Source organism: Hylobates moloch, unplaced genomic scaffold (assembly GCF_009828535.3).
Source record: "Hylobates moloch isolate HMO894 unplaced genomic scaffold, HMol_V3 SCAFFOLD_18, whole genome shotgun sequence".
NCBI lineage: Eukaryota > Metazoa > Chordata > Mammalia > Primates > Hylobatidae > Hylobates > Hylobates moloch.
In genome coordinates, this window is record NW_026652293.1 from 68,369,720 (window position 1) to 68,385,627 (window position 15,908).

At 36.9% G+C, this 15,908-nt stretch overlaps 1 protein-coding gene across 4 annotated transcripts in view; it reads right to left on the reverse strand.

The window, feature by feature from the left end:
- Positions 1-15,908, reverse strand: part of LYST (lysosomal trafficking regulator) — a 218,835-nt gene that overhangs the window by 91,215 nt on the left and 111,712 nt on the right. For all 4 annotated transcript variants that reach the window (XR_004244971.2, XM_032136200.2, XM_032136199.2 and 1 more), the window contains exons 20-24: positions 13,114-13,251; positions 8,989-9,187; positions 5,645-5,776; positions 1,923-2,550; positions 234-411 (exon numbers count right to left, since the gene is read on the reverse strand). Coding sequence is in view for 3 of the 4 variants with exons in the window: in XM_032136200.2 (XP_031992091.1) it covers positions 234-411; positions 1,923-2,550; positions 5,645-5,776; positions 8,989-9,187; positions 13,114-13,251 (1,275 nt within the window). In the remaining variant the exon portion in view is untranslated. The remainder of the gene's footprint in view (positions 1-233; positions 412-1,922; positions 2,551-5,644; positions 5,777-8,988; positions 9,188-13,113; positions 13,252-15,908) is intronic.

Genomic DNA, 15,908 nt, shown 5'->3' on the forward strand with positions numbered 1-15,908 from the left:
TAAAACTGGATGATGCAAAAATATGACCATGTAACCAAAAACCCCTGTATCCCTAAAGTTATCAAAATAAAAAAATTTAAAAAATATATATGAGTAATAAGTAACAAACTATATTAGTTCATTATTCTAAAATATAAAAGAAAGATTTAGGTCTACTTTAATGTATATACTCAAAATTTTAAATTACATATATTTTTCTGAATTAAAATAACGTATCTAGTATTTGCCCTTACTTTAATTACACCTTGTTGTATAGCTGGTGATGGGTGGTTAACGAGGACCAAAAGCGTATCTGCTTGAATAAGCTTGTCCATCACATCTTCAAGCATAACATCAGGCAGGATAAGAAGAATCCCACTTAGGAGTTCATATAATCCACAGCATATAGGTACCAAACAGTCTTCAGTTACACTAAAACAGAGACCAAGAAAGTCTTACTAACATGACGAGAAAAGTGCATGATGATTACCTCAGGAACTGTGACAAGTAGTAGCATTTTTTAACAGGTGAAACAAATGTTCACAATGTTTAAGAAATGTTTCCTAATTTAACTGTGATTAACAAATTTACCATCACTTTTTATCACTGATTTTTTTGGGCATATAGTCTACTAACACTATTCGATTGTACATCTCTGATGTCTAATACAGTAGTCACTGTCACTTATGCTATTTATTTAAAGTTAAACTAAAAATTCAGTTCCTCAGCTGCATCAGCCACATTTCAAGTGCTCAATAGGCATATGTGGCTAGTGCTGACTGTATTAGACAGCATGAATAAAACATGTCCATCATTGCAGAAAGTTTCACTGGACATTAGTACTTGAGATGCTATTGGAAATGTTTTTTTTTTCCACCAAGGAAGAAACAGCTTTATTAGGAGTCTAGGCATGTCAGAAAAACCCAGTTCACTCACAGAGAAGAGGGGCAAATATTGGTACAGGGGAAGAATCTAGCATTACAGAATATCCTCTCAAGAACCAAGCGTGAAAATAAAACCTCCATCTAAATATCCTAACAAATGCTGCTGGGTTTAGCCCAGCTGAAACTTCTGGAAGCTCCTGGTGAAATGAGGTTTTTTTCGTAAAGGGAATGCTCTCTAGCACTGCTGCATCTGAGCTCCATATAAAGTTATGGGTCTGCGATAGCAGAAGTAGAGGAAAAGATAAGGGGGATATCTCATCACCAAAGCAAGGTCATCTGTGTCCAGGTGACAGAGGAACCTTAAGTTTTTGGAGAGAGAACAAACTGGGGTAGCAGAAGGAAAATCGCTGAAGAAATACAACGTCTAGGCAATGTCTGTCATAACATGGAGGACTCTGTGCAGTCTGGTGACGGCCTGTCCTGGGAAACACTGGTATTTCTTTCTGAGGCCATTTTAGCTCTGACTTCATCCAGAGAAGAACTGCCAATGTTCGGCACCAAGACCTGCATTATAATTACCTGAGTGGAATGGGGCAGCCACCCTATGACACCTGTTCCTCTTCCCTTCTGGAGCCGTCACTTGTCTCTGATCAAGTGAGATGTTACCCAGGACAGGCCCAGTCTAGAAATCACTCCCACCTTCACATGAGCACCAAGTGGACAGAATCATTCTCATGAGTCAAAGCTTTGGATAAATCCTATTGTTTCTCTGTCCTGAAGAATTTTTCCTTAATAACTATAAGGAATTAAACCACAATATATTTTTTAAGTGCTACTTATGGTTTAGATTTTGGTTAAATATGGAATTCAATATTATCTAGTATTAAAATAAGGAAAAATATATCTTTCTGTATGTTATTATTATGTATATAAAGAAATAAACTTTTCTGTTTGTTGTATTATAAGAAGTGGCATAATGAAGACATTTTCAGAGGGGTAGAGAGTCTTTAAAGAATAGTAAAATAAAGGTGGGAGGAGTGTACAAAAACACATAAGTACCTGTGAGCACTTGCAGTTCGGCTGTAATTTGGCTCATAACCAAGAGAATAGGCAAAGGTTTCCCAATCATCAGTGTTTCTATCAACAAGACTTGGCCAACGGCCAACAGCTGCAGATCCATTCTGCGAAGGAAAGGCTAGCCCAAGGCTTGCAATAGTGCTGTGGCTTCGCTGGAAAGAGGCCAATCCCTTTAGGTAATCAGGTCGGCGTGGGCAGGACTCATCCCCAGGACTGTCATCTTCTAATCTGGGTTCTGCTCCCAACTCTTTATGATCTGCTTTGACCACTGGAAATCCCAGCACTCCCTTTGGGACATCACTGACAGAGACTTGGGCTGAGAGGACAGCTTCCATTTCACAAACAGTTTTTGCAGACTCACAGCTACTGATGAATGCATCCTCTTTGCCTTTTTTTAGTGTGTCGGAACTCCCCAAAGAATTTTGTTTCTTTGATTGGGTGGCAACATAAGTATCTGCAATATTTTGTAACCTGTCGATACTACAACCCAAACTTCCAGTCAGTTTTTGTGATTGCATTAGTAGTGAAGAAGTAGGGAATGCTGGTAGGCTTCTAGAACGCAGCATATGGGCGGCCATCTGTTGTGGAATAATATTAGAGGAATTCTCTCCTGGTAAGAGTAGATACAAAAATACTACTTAAAAATCTATTAAGTGGGACCACCTCTCTTTTGCATTATAAATCGCAACCACAGCAAAAGCCCATTTATCTAGCACTGTTAAAATCCATATAGGTTAATTTTACAAGTCACTAATGCTTAAAATTCCTTTACTTTTTCTTAAAAGACAGGGTCTTGCTCTCTTACCCTGACTGAAGGGCAGTGGCACAATCACATCTTACTGCAGCCTCTAACTCCTGGGCTCAAGACAGCCTCCCACCTCAGACTCCAAGCAGCTGGGACTATAGGCATGCACCCCACACCCGGCTTAATGCTTAAAATTCGTAAATGCCAAAACTATTTTTATTTTAACCATTTTTTATTAATATCTTCCCAAAACATATGTCTTTTCCTGTCTTCTTAACAAAATACAGTATTGACTGAATGATTCAAAGTCATTAGGATTAATGGTTCTACTTTGCTGAATTTAAGTGAATTAAGTGAAACTCAATTTACCTCAGGCTAGCAGTTACCAGGATGTAGTGGAAAGAGTGTGGGCTTTGCAACTAGATATAACTGGATTCAAATGATAGTGAGGTGGTCCAAGGTAAATCACTTAATTGTACTACAGTTTCTACAAATGTAAAACGAGGGTTCAGAATATCTACTTTGCAGGGTAGCTTTAAAGACTGAGAATATATTTGTGATGCACCTAGCATAGAGCTCAACATATAATAGGTGCTCAAAAAATGGTAGTACTTGTTGTTACTAGCCTAAACAGCCCTAGACAGTTCTCGCTCTCCTCCATTTTTGCAGTCACTTCTTGCTGCTATTAGTGAGAAGTAATAGTTTCTTTTCTTGTCACAGCTCTCTAATTTACTGCTTCTAATATTCTACGTAGGAAGACACCAGAAAAATTATTCTCATTGTAGTGCATGGGATATAAGTGCATGCCATTCAAGGTATGGTCTGTGGACTGGTAGCATGGGCATCAATACCACCTGTGGGATTCTTAGAAATTCACATTCTCAGGCTCCACTCTAGATCTACTGATACAGAATGTATAAGGGAGGAGCCCAGGAATCAGTGTCAACAGCTCTCCAGGTGATTCTTTTGCAGGTTAAAATTTGAGACCATGAACACAGAGTAAACAGGCATTAAATGAACTGCTTTAGAGCATAGACTTTGTGGCAATAAAATAGCTCCATAGCTCAGAATTTTTTTCTTAAGTTATTTCTGGATTTTGGCTAGAGGGCTAAAGTTGCCAAAAGATTCTCTTCAAAATATCTGGAAAAAATGGGGGTATGACTGTATTTGAAAATGTTTCAACATAACAGATGATTTAAAAAACAAATATGTCTTGTAAAATTCCAAACAAAACTAATTCAAAAAGGCCAGGTGCAGTGGCTTCAGCCTGTAATCCCAGCAATCTGGGAGGCCAAGGTGGGTGGATCATTTGAGCCCAAGAGTTCAAGACCAGCCTGGGCAAAAAGGCAAAACCCTATCTCATTTATTTAAAAAAAATTTTTTTTAAAAAAGAAAAGAAAAACTAATAAAAACAGAGCCTTAAAATATTATTATAAAAGGGCATAAAAAGTGCTAGAGAATAACTGAAACACTTTGGGAGGAAAACAAAACTAGAGACTAATACCTATATATCTAGTTCTATCTATCTCTATTACTATCTCACCTGCACTATTTAATAATTAGGATTGAAGCTAAAGACAAGACTAGGTTGGACTGACAATAAGAGCAATGTCCCAGTATGGAAAAGGACGGTAGTCAGGAAAGGAAAAGATGTATGGTCAGTTTGCAACTTGAAAACCTGCACCTATTCTTTTTTTCTATAAAGTAGCGATGAGACTCTGTTAAGAGTAAATTAGGAAGATAGAAAAGTACTGTTGGCTTAAAGACTTGAATATACTTACTATGGAAATACAAGAGGGTATTGATTCTAAACATATCTAAAAATTACAGGGCAGCATTTAAAGCTCTGCTACAACTTTCAGCAGTATGACAATGGTTAGACTGAGGCCAGGTTAGCATTTTTCAGTTCAAGAATACCAATAGGCCAAGGAGACAAGGAAACTGAGATAGTTTCCAACTGAATAACTGCTGAAGTTATTGGCTAATGTGACCTAGGAGTGTGATTAAAAAAAAACAAACAAACAAAAAACGGAAAGATGGGAGGCTGTCAATTAGAGAGGATGAATGCATCCCCTTTGCCTTTTTTCAGCATGTCAGAACTCCCCGAAAGGATTCTGTTTCTCTGGTTGGCTGGAGGGCTAATGATACACAAAGATTCTGTTCAAATGAGAACACATGGACACAGGAAGGGGAACATCACACACCGGGGACTGTTGTGGGGTGGGGGGAGCGGGGAGGGATAGCATTAGGAGATATACCTAATGCTAAATGACGAGTTAATGGGTGCAGCACACCAACATGGCACATGTATACATATGTAATAAACCTGCACGTTGTGCACATGTATCCTAAAACTTAAAGTATAATTATAATAAAAAGATTCTGTTCAAAAGACATGGAAAAGAAATGGAGCCACGATTGTACAGTATTTGAAAATGTCAGAGTGATGCATGTGATTGAAAAATAGATCATATGGATAGAACAAAGTGGGATACTGTAGTTTCACAGGCGCTTGAAAGCATTCTTGATGATGATAAAGTCCAAGACAGATGCATGCAGAGCGGTAAGGCAAAGTAGAGAAAAGGTACCCTGAGTCAAAAAATGTGAAGCTGGAGTACTGGGTGGCCATTTATCTGGCAAGTGAAGTTGTCTAGAATGATGGTTTTAGGTAGACAGAAGAGAATAAAAGTTTTTAAAAAGCTTCTGAAGAAAATGGTAAAGTAAATCAGAAGCTTGATGAAAGACAAATGACTATGATAAGAGAAGTCAGAGAATGCCAGAACAAGATAGCATGAGCCTCATCCATTTTCTCAATTCTCTTGAGGACCTGTGCTGGGTGTCTCTTGTTAGATTGACTGAGGTTGTACTACATATACTTCTAAAATATGTGCAATTTAATTATCTAAGAATATTCAGAACTAAAATGAGAAGGTCATACTTCCATTATTGCTGTTTTTACCTTCATATGGTGAAGCAGTGAAACCAGATGGGCTTATTACCATAAATCCAGGGCTCACAAGGGACCTTCCTCCACTGCTGGAATGCCTCAGGTGCATGATTGACCGTACTTTCTCCTGAAAGATCTTGCCATCTAGAATCCAAATTTTTTTTGAAACAGCAAAATTTTTAAAAAGGATAAAACAAAAATATAACTTTAAAAGCAGATCATTAAATTCAAATTTTGACAAAAAGATGTTTAAAGAGAAAAATATATAGCATACTTTATACTAAGGCACATGATATGTGAATACTTACTCTTCGCAATTTTTTAGTACAGATTTTGCTGTTGTTTATTATTTCTGGCCACATTAACTTCTATTTTCTTAATTCCAACTGTACTTAATAGTTATTTCTATGGTTTAACATGTAACTATTCACTTTTTATATGTTATTATCATCTCTCAAGGGAGATTGTTCATCTGTTCATTCCTTGAGGAAAGGACTGTATCTTTTTATATATCCCCTTCAGTGTCTAATATTTATAAAAACTAATCATTACTGAGCTTCATACTTATAAATTCGACTGCTTGGTTTCTAAATGAATCACAAATGCAACAAATCTAAATCTGAATCATCTTTTTGCCCTAAATTTACTCCTTCTGTTTTGTTCTTTGGGAAGTTCCCAGGTGGTAACCTGGAGCCACCCTTGACCACTACCTTTCCTTTATCCATGGCAAATCAGTCACCAGGTTCTACCGGCTTTTTCTCTTTTTTTGAGACAGTCTGGCTCTGTCGCCCAGGCTGGAGTGTGGTGGCGTGATCTTTGCTCACTGCAACCTCGGCCTCCCTAGTTCAAGCAATTCTCATGCCTCAGCCTCCCGAGTAGCTGGGATTACATGCATGTGCCACCACACCCAGCTAACTTTTTTTTTTCTTTTTTTTTTTTTAAGGAGAGACGAGGTTTCGCTATGTTGGCCAGGTTGGAGTTGAACTCCTGGCCTCAAGTGATCCACCCACCTTGGCCTCTCAAAGTGCTGGGATTACAGGCATGAACCACCATGCCTAGCATGACTTCATTTTTTGTTTCTTGACCTCTTCTCTTCCCTACCATAGTGCTATAATGCAGGCTTCATCATCTCTCAACTGGATTACTATCACAGATTTCTAAATGGTATCTTTGATGAACATCTCGTTACTCTCAAATCCTCACAGCTACCAGAATTCGCTCTCTCTGGAATGTCAACTCCTGCTTAAAACCTTCCAGTGGCTTTCTATGCCTCCTTACCACCTTAGATAAAACCCAAGCTTCTTGTCCACAAGAATTACCACTATTTGTCCCTAGGCCCCTCCCCAGCCTTGTTTCATAAATTACATTTCAGCAACACCACTTTCTCCTAGTTCCCTGTGAAGCTGTTTCCTTTGCCTGGAAGACCCTTCTCTTTGACTCCTACTCATCCTTTAAGATTCAGGGCAGGCATCACTTCCTCTGGGAAATCCCCCTCAGTCTTCATATGCTCTATGCTACCAGAAAACAAAAATGTTGACTTCCTTATCACTGTGCTTTCCACGTGGCATGATATAATCGTTTCTTTATCTTCTTTCCCTCAACTAGGCTGTAAACATCTTAAGAGAGGGGACCATATTTTACCCTTCTTTGTAACTAACCCACTCTCAGAATCTTCATCCACAGTCCTTTTTCCATGAAATGTGCTAAGCCTACCACAAAGTCATGCTGTCTAATTTCATTTGGACATTTACTGCTGCTCATTTTATTCATTTACTACATTTCTTTTTTTTTTTTTTTGAGATGGAGGTTTGCTCTTGTCGCCCAGGCTGGAGTGCAATGGCACGTTCTCAGCTAACTGCAACCTCCGCTTCCTGGGTTCAAGCCATTCTCCTGCCTCAGCCTCCCAAGTAGCTGGGATTACAGGCATGTGCCACCATGCCAGGCTAATTTTTTTTTATTTTTAGTAGAGATGGGGTTTCGCCATGTTGGTCAGGCAGGTCTTGAACTCCTGACCTCAGGTGATCTGCCTGCCTTGGCCTCCCAAAGTGCTGGGATTACAGGCGTGAGCCACCGCACCTGGCCCCATTTACTACATCTCTTAAAATGGCTATTGTACAACCAGTTTTCCAATGTAAGTTTATGACTCAGCTTTCTTGTAGGTACATTCTTGCTTTCTTTCTTACCACATTACATTTCCCTGGTTCTTAAAAAAACTGATTATTCCATCTTTATCTTTTACTGATTCTTCGTTCTTGTCCTACCCTCCAACTAGTAATATTACCAGCAGTTCTTTCCTTAGCTTTCTCTTTCCTTCTCTTGCTCTACTTTTCTTCAGTGGTCTCATCTGTTCTTAGAGCTTCACCTCACTTCTATGTTGACAGCTCCTTATAACCTACCCTTCCTTCTTCATGCTGTAACCCTCATTCCCAATTGCCTACTAGAAAATTATATTATAAATAACTGCAGGGCACCTCAAATACAACATACATTATACAACCAAAGCCATTAGCCTTTTTCCTTAACACCTCCAGAGTCATTCCATCCTAAACTTCCCACGTCTCAATTTATCCCTCCTTTCCAGTTCCACTGTTACTATGCCCAGATTCTGTTATCCTGTCTCTCATGGACTACTATAATTGGCCTTACTGCCCCTAGTTCCTTATTCCTGAATCCTACTGCAATAATTTACTTATATCATAGTCTTTGCTCAAAACAAACAAAACCCTTTCAATGACCTATAACTAGAATACAAGTTCAAATTCTCTGGCCTTACATTCAAGGACCCATTTGATATGACTTTAGGGTAAAAATTAGTGAATGGTGGTCTTAAACTGTATTTATGGCATTATTTCTCACTACTCCTTTACAGATCCCCTATACATAGGTAAAACTCATTAGTCCTTATTTTTTCTTTCCTTTTTTCCTCCCTTTAAAGTCATTGTCTTTACCTGGAACACTAACTCTCCAATCTACCTATCAAATTCTACTCAAAATCTTCAATGTCCACATCAGATGTCATGTAACCTATTAAATATTCTCTCCACAGTGTTCGGATGAAACCCTCTGTCCTCTGAAATCTCATTAGTTCTTCTTTTGTGTCTCTTCGATACTTACCAAATACACATTTTTTTACTGTAGTTATTTGAATCTATGTCTCCTTTCTCCACTTGGCATTTAGACTCCTTGAAGGCAGAGGCCATGTCTAGTTCATTCTATAACTCTCTGCCCTATCCCAACCCCAATATGTAATTAGAGCAGCACAGAGGCCATTCAAATATCAAACAAATGTGAATCAAGTGGGAAGAATAAAACAAAAGTGGAAATAGCCATGATCTAACAAAAATGATTATACCTACCTATGTGCAAAGAAAAGTAGAAGTTCGTGGGATTGTGACAAACGTAAGTATTAGTAGGAGGGTGAACTGCTAAAAGGAAATTGAAGATAATTGTCAATAATTCCAAATCTGGAGGAGATCCAAGGACTTCTGCTATAATTTTCACAAATGATCTACAAACCTCTCGGGGCATGGGTGTGAGTTGCCCCTCTTTGTGTTCCTGAAAAAATAAAAAAAACTCTCTTTAAAGAATTGTCAACTTAACTAAGATTTTTCATTTAGGCAAAATATTCTTTTTAAGATAGAATTCTCTTGGTTTACCACTGTAGTCTGATCATATTTACCATTACCATAACAACTCATTAAATTGAGTTATTTCCTAATTCAAGCAATCTTGTTGTTAAAAATTCATTAACACAGATGGCAACTTAATTCTAGCCCATGTATCTTAATTAACCAAGGCAAACTTATACTACAATTCTCCCAAGCATGGTCTCAAAAGCCAGACTTCCTAGGTTTGCATTCTGGTTTCTCTACTCACTAGCCACGCGATCTTAGGTACGTTATTTAACATCTGCATGCTTCACTTTCTTTGTCTCTGTGAGTAATACTAGTGCTACTTTATAGGGTTGTCATAAGGACTAAATAACATAAACTCTTAGAATAGTGCCTTGCATATAGGTAATATAGGTAACAGTACCTTGCATTTACATGGGGTAAGCCCCATATAAATGTTAGTGATAAACTACAATCACTACTGTTACTACTGCTACTATCTTTTCTTCTTCTTTTACTACTACTAATATTAGTAATATTAGTATAGGATTAGGACAGAAAACTTTTGATATACAAAACTCGTTACACTAATACAATATGCTCCAGTTTACGAAGCTCTTTTTCACAACAGCTCTATGAGAGGTTTTAGCCCTCATTTCTAGAATATGAGGCACAAAGAGGTTATTTGACTAGCGTAAACCACACATAAAATATGTAGGTGGTACAATTATAACTCAAACTCAGGCCTCTGAACTCTTTCTACTGCACCATTTACTGTCTGGAATAATGAGACTTGGCAAATGCCAAGTAATTACTAAAAATAAAGCTGTATATAAATAAATTGCTTATATCCTCCAATTCCATGTCCCCAGTGGGTAGCAGCTGGCCTCCAGATTAAGGGTATGGGAGGTAAACTTCCTCATCTTCCCTCTTCCTATGTCCCAATATGTATCTCTACATCCACTCTTCATTTACTCTTGTGTATTACTGAACTGGAGTACTTAAAATGTAGATGTTAATTTTGAAACAGTTTAGTTTAACTACCTCAGATGTAAGAAGAGAACACTGAGTCTACAGAAGAAAACATGAAACTCCTTTGCCAAGATCTCATAGCTGTCAAGTGGCAAAGACTAAGACAGGAACATAGATCTCCTGACTTCCAATTCAGAACTATTTCTGCTATGACCATCTACATTTCTTCTAAACCATACTCCATGTATCTTCTTAACTTTCTTGGTTGCAGCATCAGTTATTCATTCCGAAGTCCAGCCCAGGTTACTTCTATCTTGCCCTCTCCACTGACTCTTTATCAATAGTCACTGGTATTCTATTTTACTATTTTTTTAATCCCTTAACTTTACCTTATGTGAACATTCTGTTTCTGTCTTTGCTTTTGCTGCTGGACTTTTTAATAATCATTTATTCTCACTGCCTTCAATGATCCACCACACATGCTGTCCAAAGTCCCTGAAATCTGGCTCTTGCCTTATCCATGCTATTGAACTCTTATAAGTCATTAAGAATTTCTGAGTCAATGGCCCTTTATCTGCCTACATTTTCTCTGAACTTTCTATATCATTTGGTTCAAGGTATCACCTCCTTCTCTACATGTTCTTCCCCCTCTGCCCCTCTGCCGACCTCTGGCTTTCACTTTACTGAGTTTCCTCTTAGCTTTTCAATTACTCTTTCTATATCTCTTTCAATAGCCCCTTTTTCTTGTTTCACATCCTGAAAATGGGTATCTCCTGAGGTGTAAACCTCAGTCCTCTGATTCTCTCACTACATTTCTCTGTCTTGGAGTGCTTCTCTATCCCGATGGCTTCACTATTACCAGTTCACTGTTGCTGAATGTCCTGCTGTAATTTCAAATGTAGATATAAAAACTACAAAACTTACAAGGTTGCTTCTTTTTTTTTCTGATGAAATTATTGTTTTTCTGGTCTCCTGGCTTGAAATTTTATGTTATATTTGACTCCTCCTGAAGCTCCATTTAAACAGAATCAAGTCCTATGAATTCTATCCTTATAATCTCTCCCATATTTGCTCCCTACCTAAACACTCCCATTTTAATCACCAGGGTTCAGGTTCTTTATGCTGTACTCACGAATGAATGAAATTGCCTTACATCCAATATACTACCAATTTATTAATCTTCCTAAAGTGCACAAACACTCTGAGGTATCTTAAAGGCAAAGACTAAGTTCATTTCTTTATAAACTTCCCACAATACCTGACATAAAGCTATGTTTAATAAATAGCTGTTAATTTGATAAGTGGGCTCTTTGAACAAACAAGGGTAAAGAACTATACACGTAAGGAAAAAAATTTGTACCTCGATTTTTTTCTAGCATTTTTGTAAATAATACAAAAGTGAAAAAATATACGGAAAAAATCTCAAAGTTTATAAGTGCCACTTTTCTGACATGCAAAGACTGAATATCATATTGTCATATGAACTTAATGAAAATTGGCCAATACATTTCAAAATGGATATGCAAAGGAAAAAATTTTGAGGAAAACTGATGTATAAATGATGCATAAAACACTCAGTAAGCAAGGGGCCTGAAGGATCAATCAACATATTCTATTCCCTACAACAATGGTCTAATTTACCACAGGGGCCAAGAAAGGCAATAAAATGTTTTTGTGTTTTTGGAATTCATTCATTTAACAAATATTTATCAGATGCCCAGGTGTGTCAAGTACTGAGATTACAGTGTGATTTAAAACAAAACAAAACAAAAACCATATCCTTGCTTTCAGGAGGCTTACAGAGGGAAATAAGCCATAATTCCATAAATAACTAACAAACTGTATGCACATAGTGTATAAAGAGAAAGAGACTAATTTATATGGAAAGGGCAGGGAAGGTATCTCTCAGGAAGTAAGTCGTAAGTTGCCACGTGGAGGATAAGTAGGAGCTGGCCAGATGAAAAGAATGGGATCAATAATTGTTAAAGCAAAAAGAATACCATGTACTCTGAGACAGAAAAAAGTCTTACTTGTTTAAGGAAGGGAAAGAAATCCAGGGAGGCTGAGTACCATAAGATGAAGCTAGAATGGTAGCCAGATCATATAAGCCTTCTCATATTAACACTTCTTACAGATGTTGTCACAGATTTTGAATTTTAGCCCAACTATAATGAAAAGCCCTTAGCGCCACTGAAGCAAAGGGACTCAAAATATAAAATATTACTGATCTCATGGAATATCTGTACTTACCTAACTTGACAAAGTTCTAATAGATGCCTCAGACATTAAAAAAAAAAACTTGGAAAATTGTCTAATATACCAACCAAGCAGATATTTATCGATGCCTTTTATCTGCTTGGTTGGTATATTAGATGATATCAATAAAGGCAGAGAAATAAATTAACTAAAAGGGCCACAGCATAGACATTACAATGTAACTGATAAAATTAGTGTCACTTTTTAATAAAAATCTTAGATACAGTTTAAAATGCTAATTCTAGCATATAAAATAGACCTTTAGCAAGTTTATACTTATTAAAGCAATACATATTTATAAATATTTATTTAAGGAATATGGAACAAGTTAAAATTCATTAACTATTCTTGCTGTTCAAGGCAGTACAAAACTATTATACTATCCCAACATAAAGAAACATTTAAGAAATTTGGTAATTGTACTTTTGTAATTGAGTTAGGAATTATGACAGTGTGATGATCAAGCTGTAAGATGCAGCAGTTGAAAAACCCCTGTACTATTTATTGAAAGAAGAGAATCTGGAGAGAAGACGGAAAAAAAAAAAAGAAGTCCCGCTGAAAGTGCCACAAAAATTTGATGTTCATAGTATTCTTAAACAACTGTGGAATATTTTTCCAAAAGTAAAGTTACATGAAAAGTACCTGCAAAACCTGACAAGTCAGTAGAAAGTGATGAACCACTTGAGCTTTCAATAACTGCTTAATATTAAACATCTGCTGGTGGTGATCTGCTCTGATGAGGACTTCTAGAGCTGCTAGCAAAGTTTCCCAAACACCTTGCTGAGGAGATAAACACACACCAATAAGCACATACTTACTGAAAAATATGGAGCATGCTTTTTGGAAGACACACAACACGCAACAATTTAACACTGTGTATATATTCAGTATCAAAGATTACATGTCTGCAAAAAGCCAATGTTAAAATTTATTCCCTATTATTTTTTGTTGCCAGTAGGCTATTCCTAAATAGCTATGTTGAATGCAATATTGTATTAGGTGCTTTCCTACATTACCCTTTCTGTGGCATTAAATGTATTTTCAAAAGATGAATTATCAAGAGAGATTATTCAAATTAGAGAAGCATACACATTACCAACATTAGTGTTTTTAAATAATTTATGTTCAAAGAGTGTTGTTAAAAATGTATACATTTCAATACCAATCTGCATATGCAGCATTTAACCAAAAAATTTTAGAGCAAATCATACTAAATTGAAGTGTCATGGACAATGTGAAAATTTTGCATTTTTAGATTAATTTACTTTCAAATTCAAATAATAGAATTATCTGCATGATTACAAACTATGCACTTCAAAGTGTAGTTAGTATCCTTTGACAGTGCCTTAAAATGCTTCTCCCATATTGAATCAATCTTAACTTGTCCATAATACTAGAGGAAAAAAGAGATCTTATACTGATAACTAATATTGAAAGACAACCTTCCCTTCATCTTATTATCCTAACTGACCTTTCAATAAAGCTTTTAACAAAAAGCAAAATTAACTGGCTTGGGTTGCAGAGCCTATTTCTCCTGCCATTATCTGGCAAAAATGAACCAAGATATTGATAGACTTAATCATACTCTTCCACCCAGGGTCTCTCTCTTTATAAGATAGAGCCAAGATATTCTAAAAGAAAAAGCCACCTGAAAACCGGCAGACAAGGCAGCCAAAGTATGAAAACATGATTCAAATCTGAAAAGTAGTACCAAGATAAAATAGTGCCAATGTAAACAAACAAATAGCAACAACAAAAAAAAGAAAAACCAGACTTAGTTCAAATATAATTAATTACGTAAGAAAACCTTATTTCAGATCCATAGAAGTAATATGTGTCTTACCACTTTCAAATTCAATTTAAAAATGTTTCTTTTAAAATCAAACAACTCCAAATTTGCCTGCTCTTTTGAAGTACTAAATAAACTTTGTCCAACTTTGTCCAAGTTAGGTTTTCCAACCTGCAACTGAGCATATTCTTTATTATACATTTATACTGCTTTTGACCCAATTTGTTTACATATGCTATCCCTGTAATTATTTGCTTTCTCCCTGCAATATTACACATATTTTAATCTATCTTATCTATCTTCTTTTTTTTTAGATCTGAAAGTATGTATTTATTCAGAGTGAGAAAAGGCATCACAACAAATTACAAAGTTTAAAAAACTGAAAAGTACCATGAATACCACAAAATCCAGAAACGTGGCAATAGTTAGTTGGCTGTTGGACATGCCTTTCAAAATACTTTTCTCTGTTTTGCGGCTGCATATTCTTGAATTGCCTCTTCATGTAACAACAACTTTGTAATATAATTTTCTATAGGAAGAATAGAAAATTCTCTTTCCTCTAGCATATTTGAACTAAATTTATTTTTATTACTAATAGATTAGAAAAGGTTTTTTAGTTTTTTGTTTTTTTTTTTTTTGCCAGGCGTGGGGGCTCACGCCTATATCCCAGCACTTTGGGAGGCCAAGGCAGGAGGACTGCTTGAGCCCAGGAGTTTGAGATCAGCCTGGGCAATATAGTGAGACTTCATCTCTACAAAAAAAAATTAAACATTAGCCAGGCATGGTGGTGCACACATGTAGTCCTAGCTACTTGGGAGGCTGAGGTAGGAGGACCACTTGAACCTGAGAGGCAGAGGTTACAGTAAGCCAAGATGGCGCCACTGCATTTTAGCCTGGGTGACAGAGTGAGATCCCGTTTCAAAAAAAAAAAAAAAAAAAAAAAGGAGTCTTTTTTCAACCTCATAACTCATTATTGGTAATGTGTAAATTTTTAGGGACTGTTGGCAAGTTGGGAATAACCATTTTTAAAAAAATTCTAAAGGTATATATATTCTGAATTGCTCTATAAATAATATTTGTTGATAATCTTGTTATATTCTAATTAGTTCTAGACAATCTCGTTTTTTTTTTTGCAAAAATCACCAATACCTACTAGAACCCTGCCACACTTAGAGCAAACAGTCTACACTAGAACTAAGAAGGCTATATGAGCCTATACCATTAAGATTGCTTAAAACTAGGGCAGAAAGGAAACAACCCTATACTCATTCCCTGACTAGGTCCTTGTGAAGACAAGCCCAGCCATTCTAGGTGCTGAGATGCAGTGCCTACAACTAAGATCAATCTATGTTGCTTAATTTGTACTTATGATGAAGCCTTGCCCTATATACCATGGTCCTATCTCTAACTCCTGGCCAGCATGGCTCCCCTAGTTAGAAGATTTCCCTCTCCTGGACCTGACTCCCCTGACTCTTAGCAGTCTCCCCTTTCAGAGTTTATGGTAAATGCAAGCCTTCAACTGATCCAAATAAGCCCATATGCTCCTGCCTGACTGCAGTATTCTTAGCCAGCCCAAGTTTGATTTTGACTCTCCAGCTCAGCATTCCCCATGGCTGTTCAAAACTTTGCATGGGAAATAAGTGCCAGA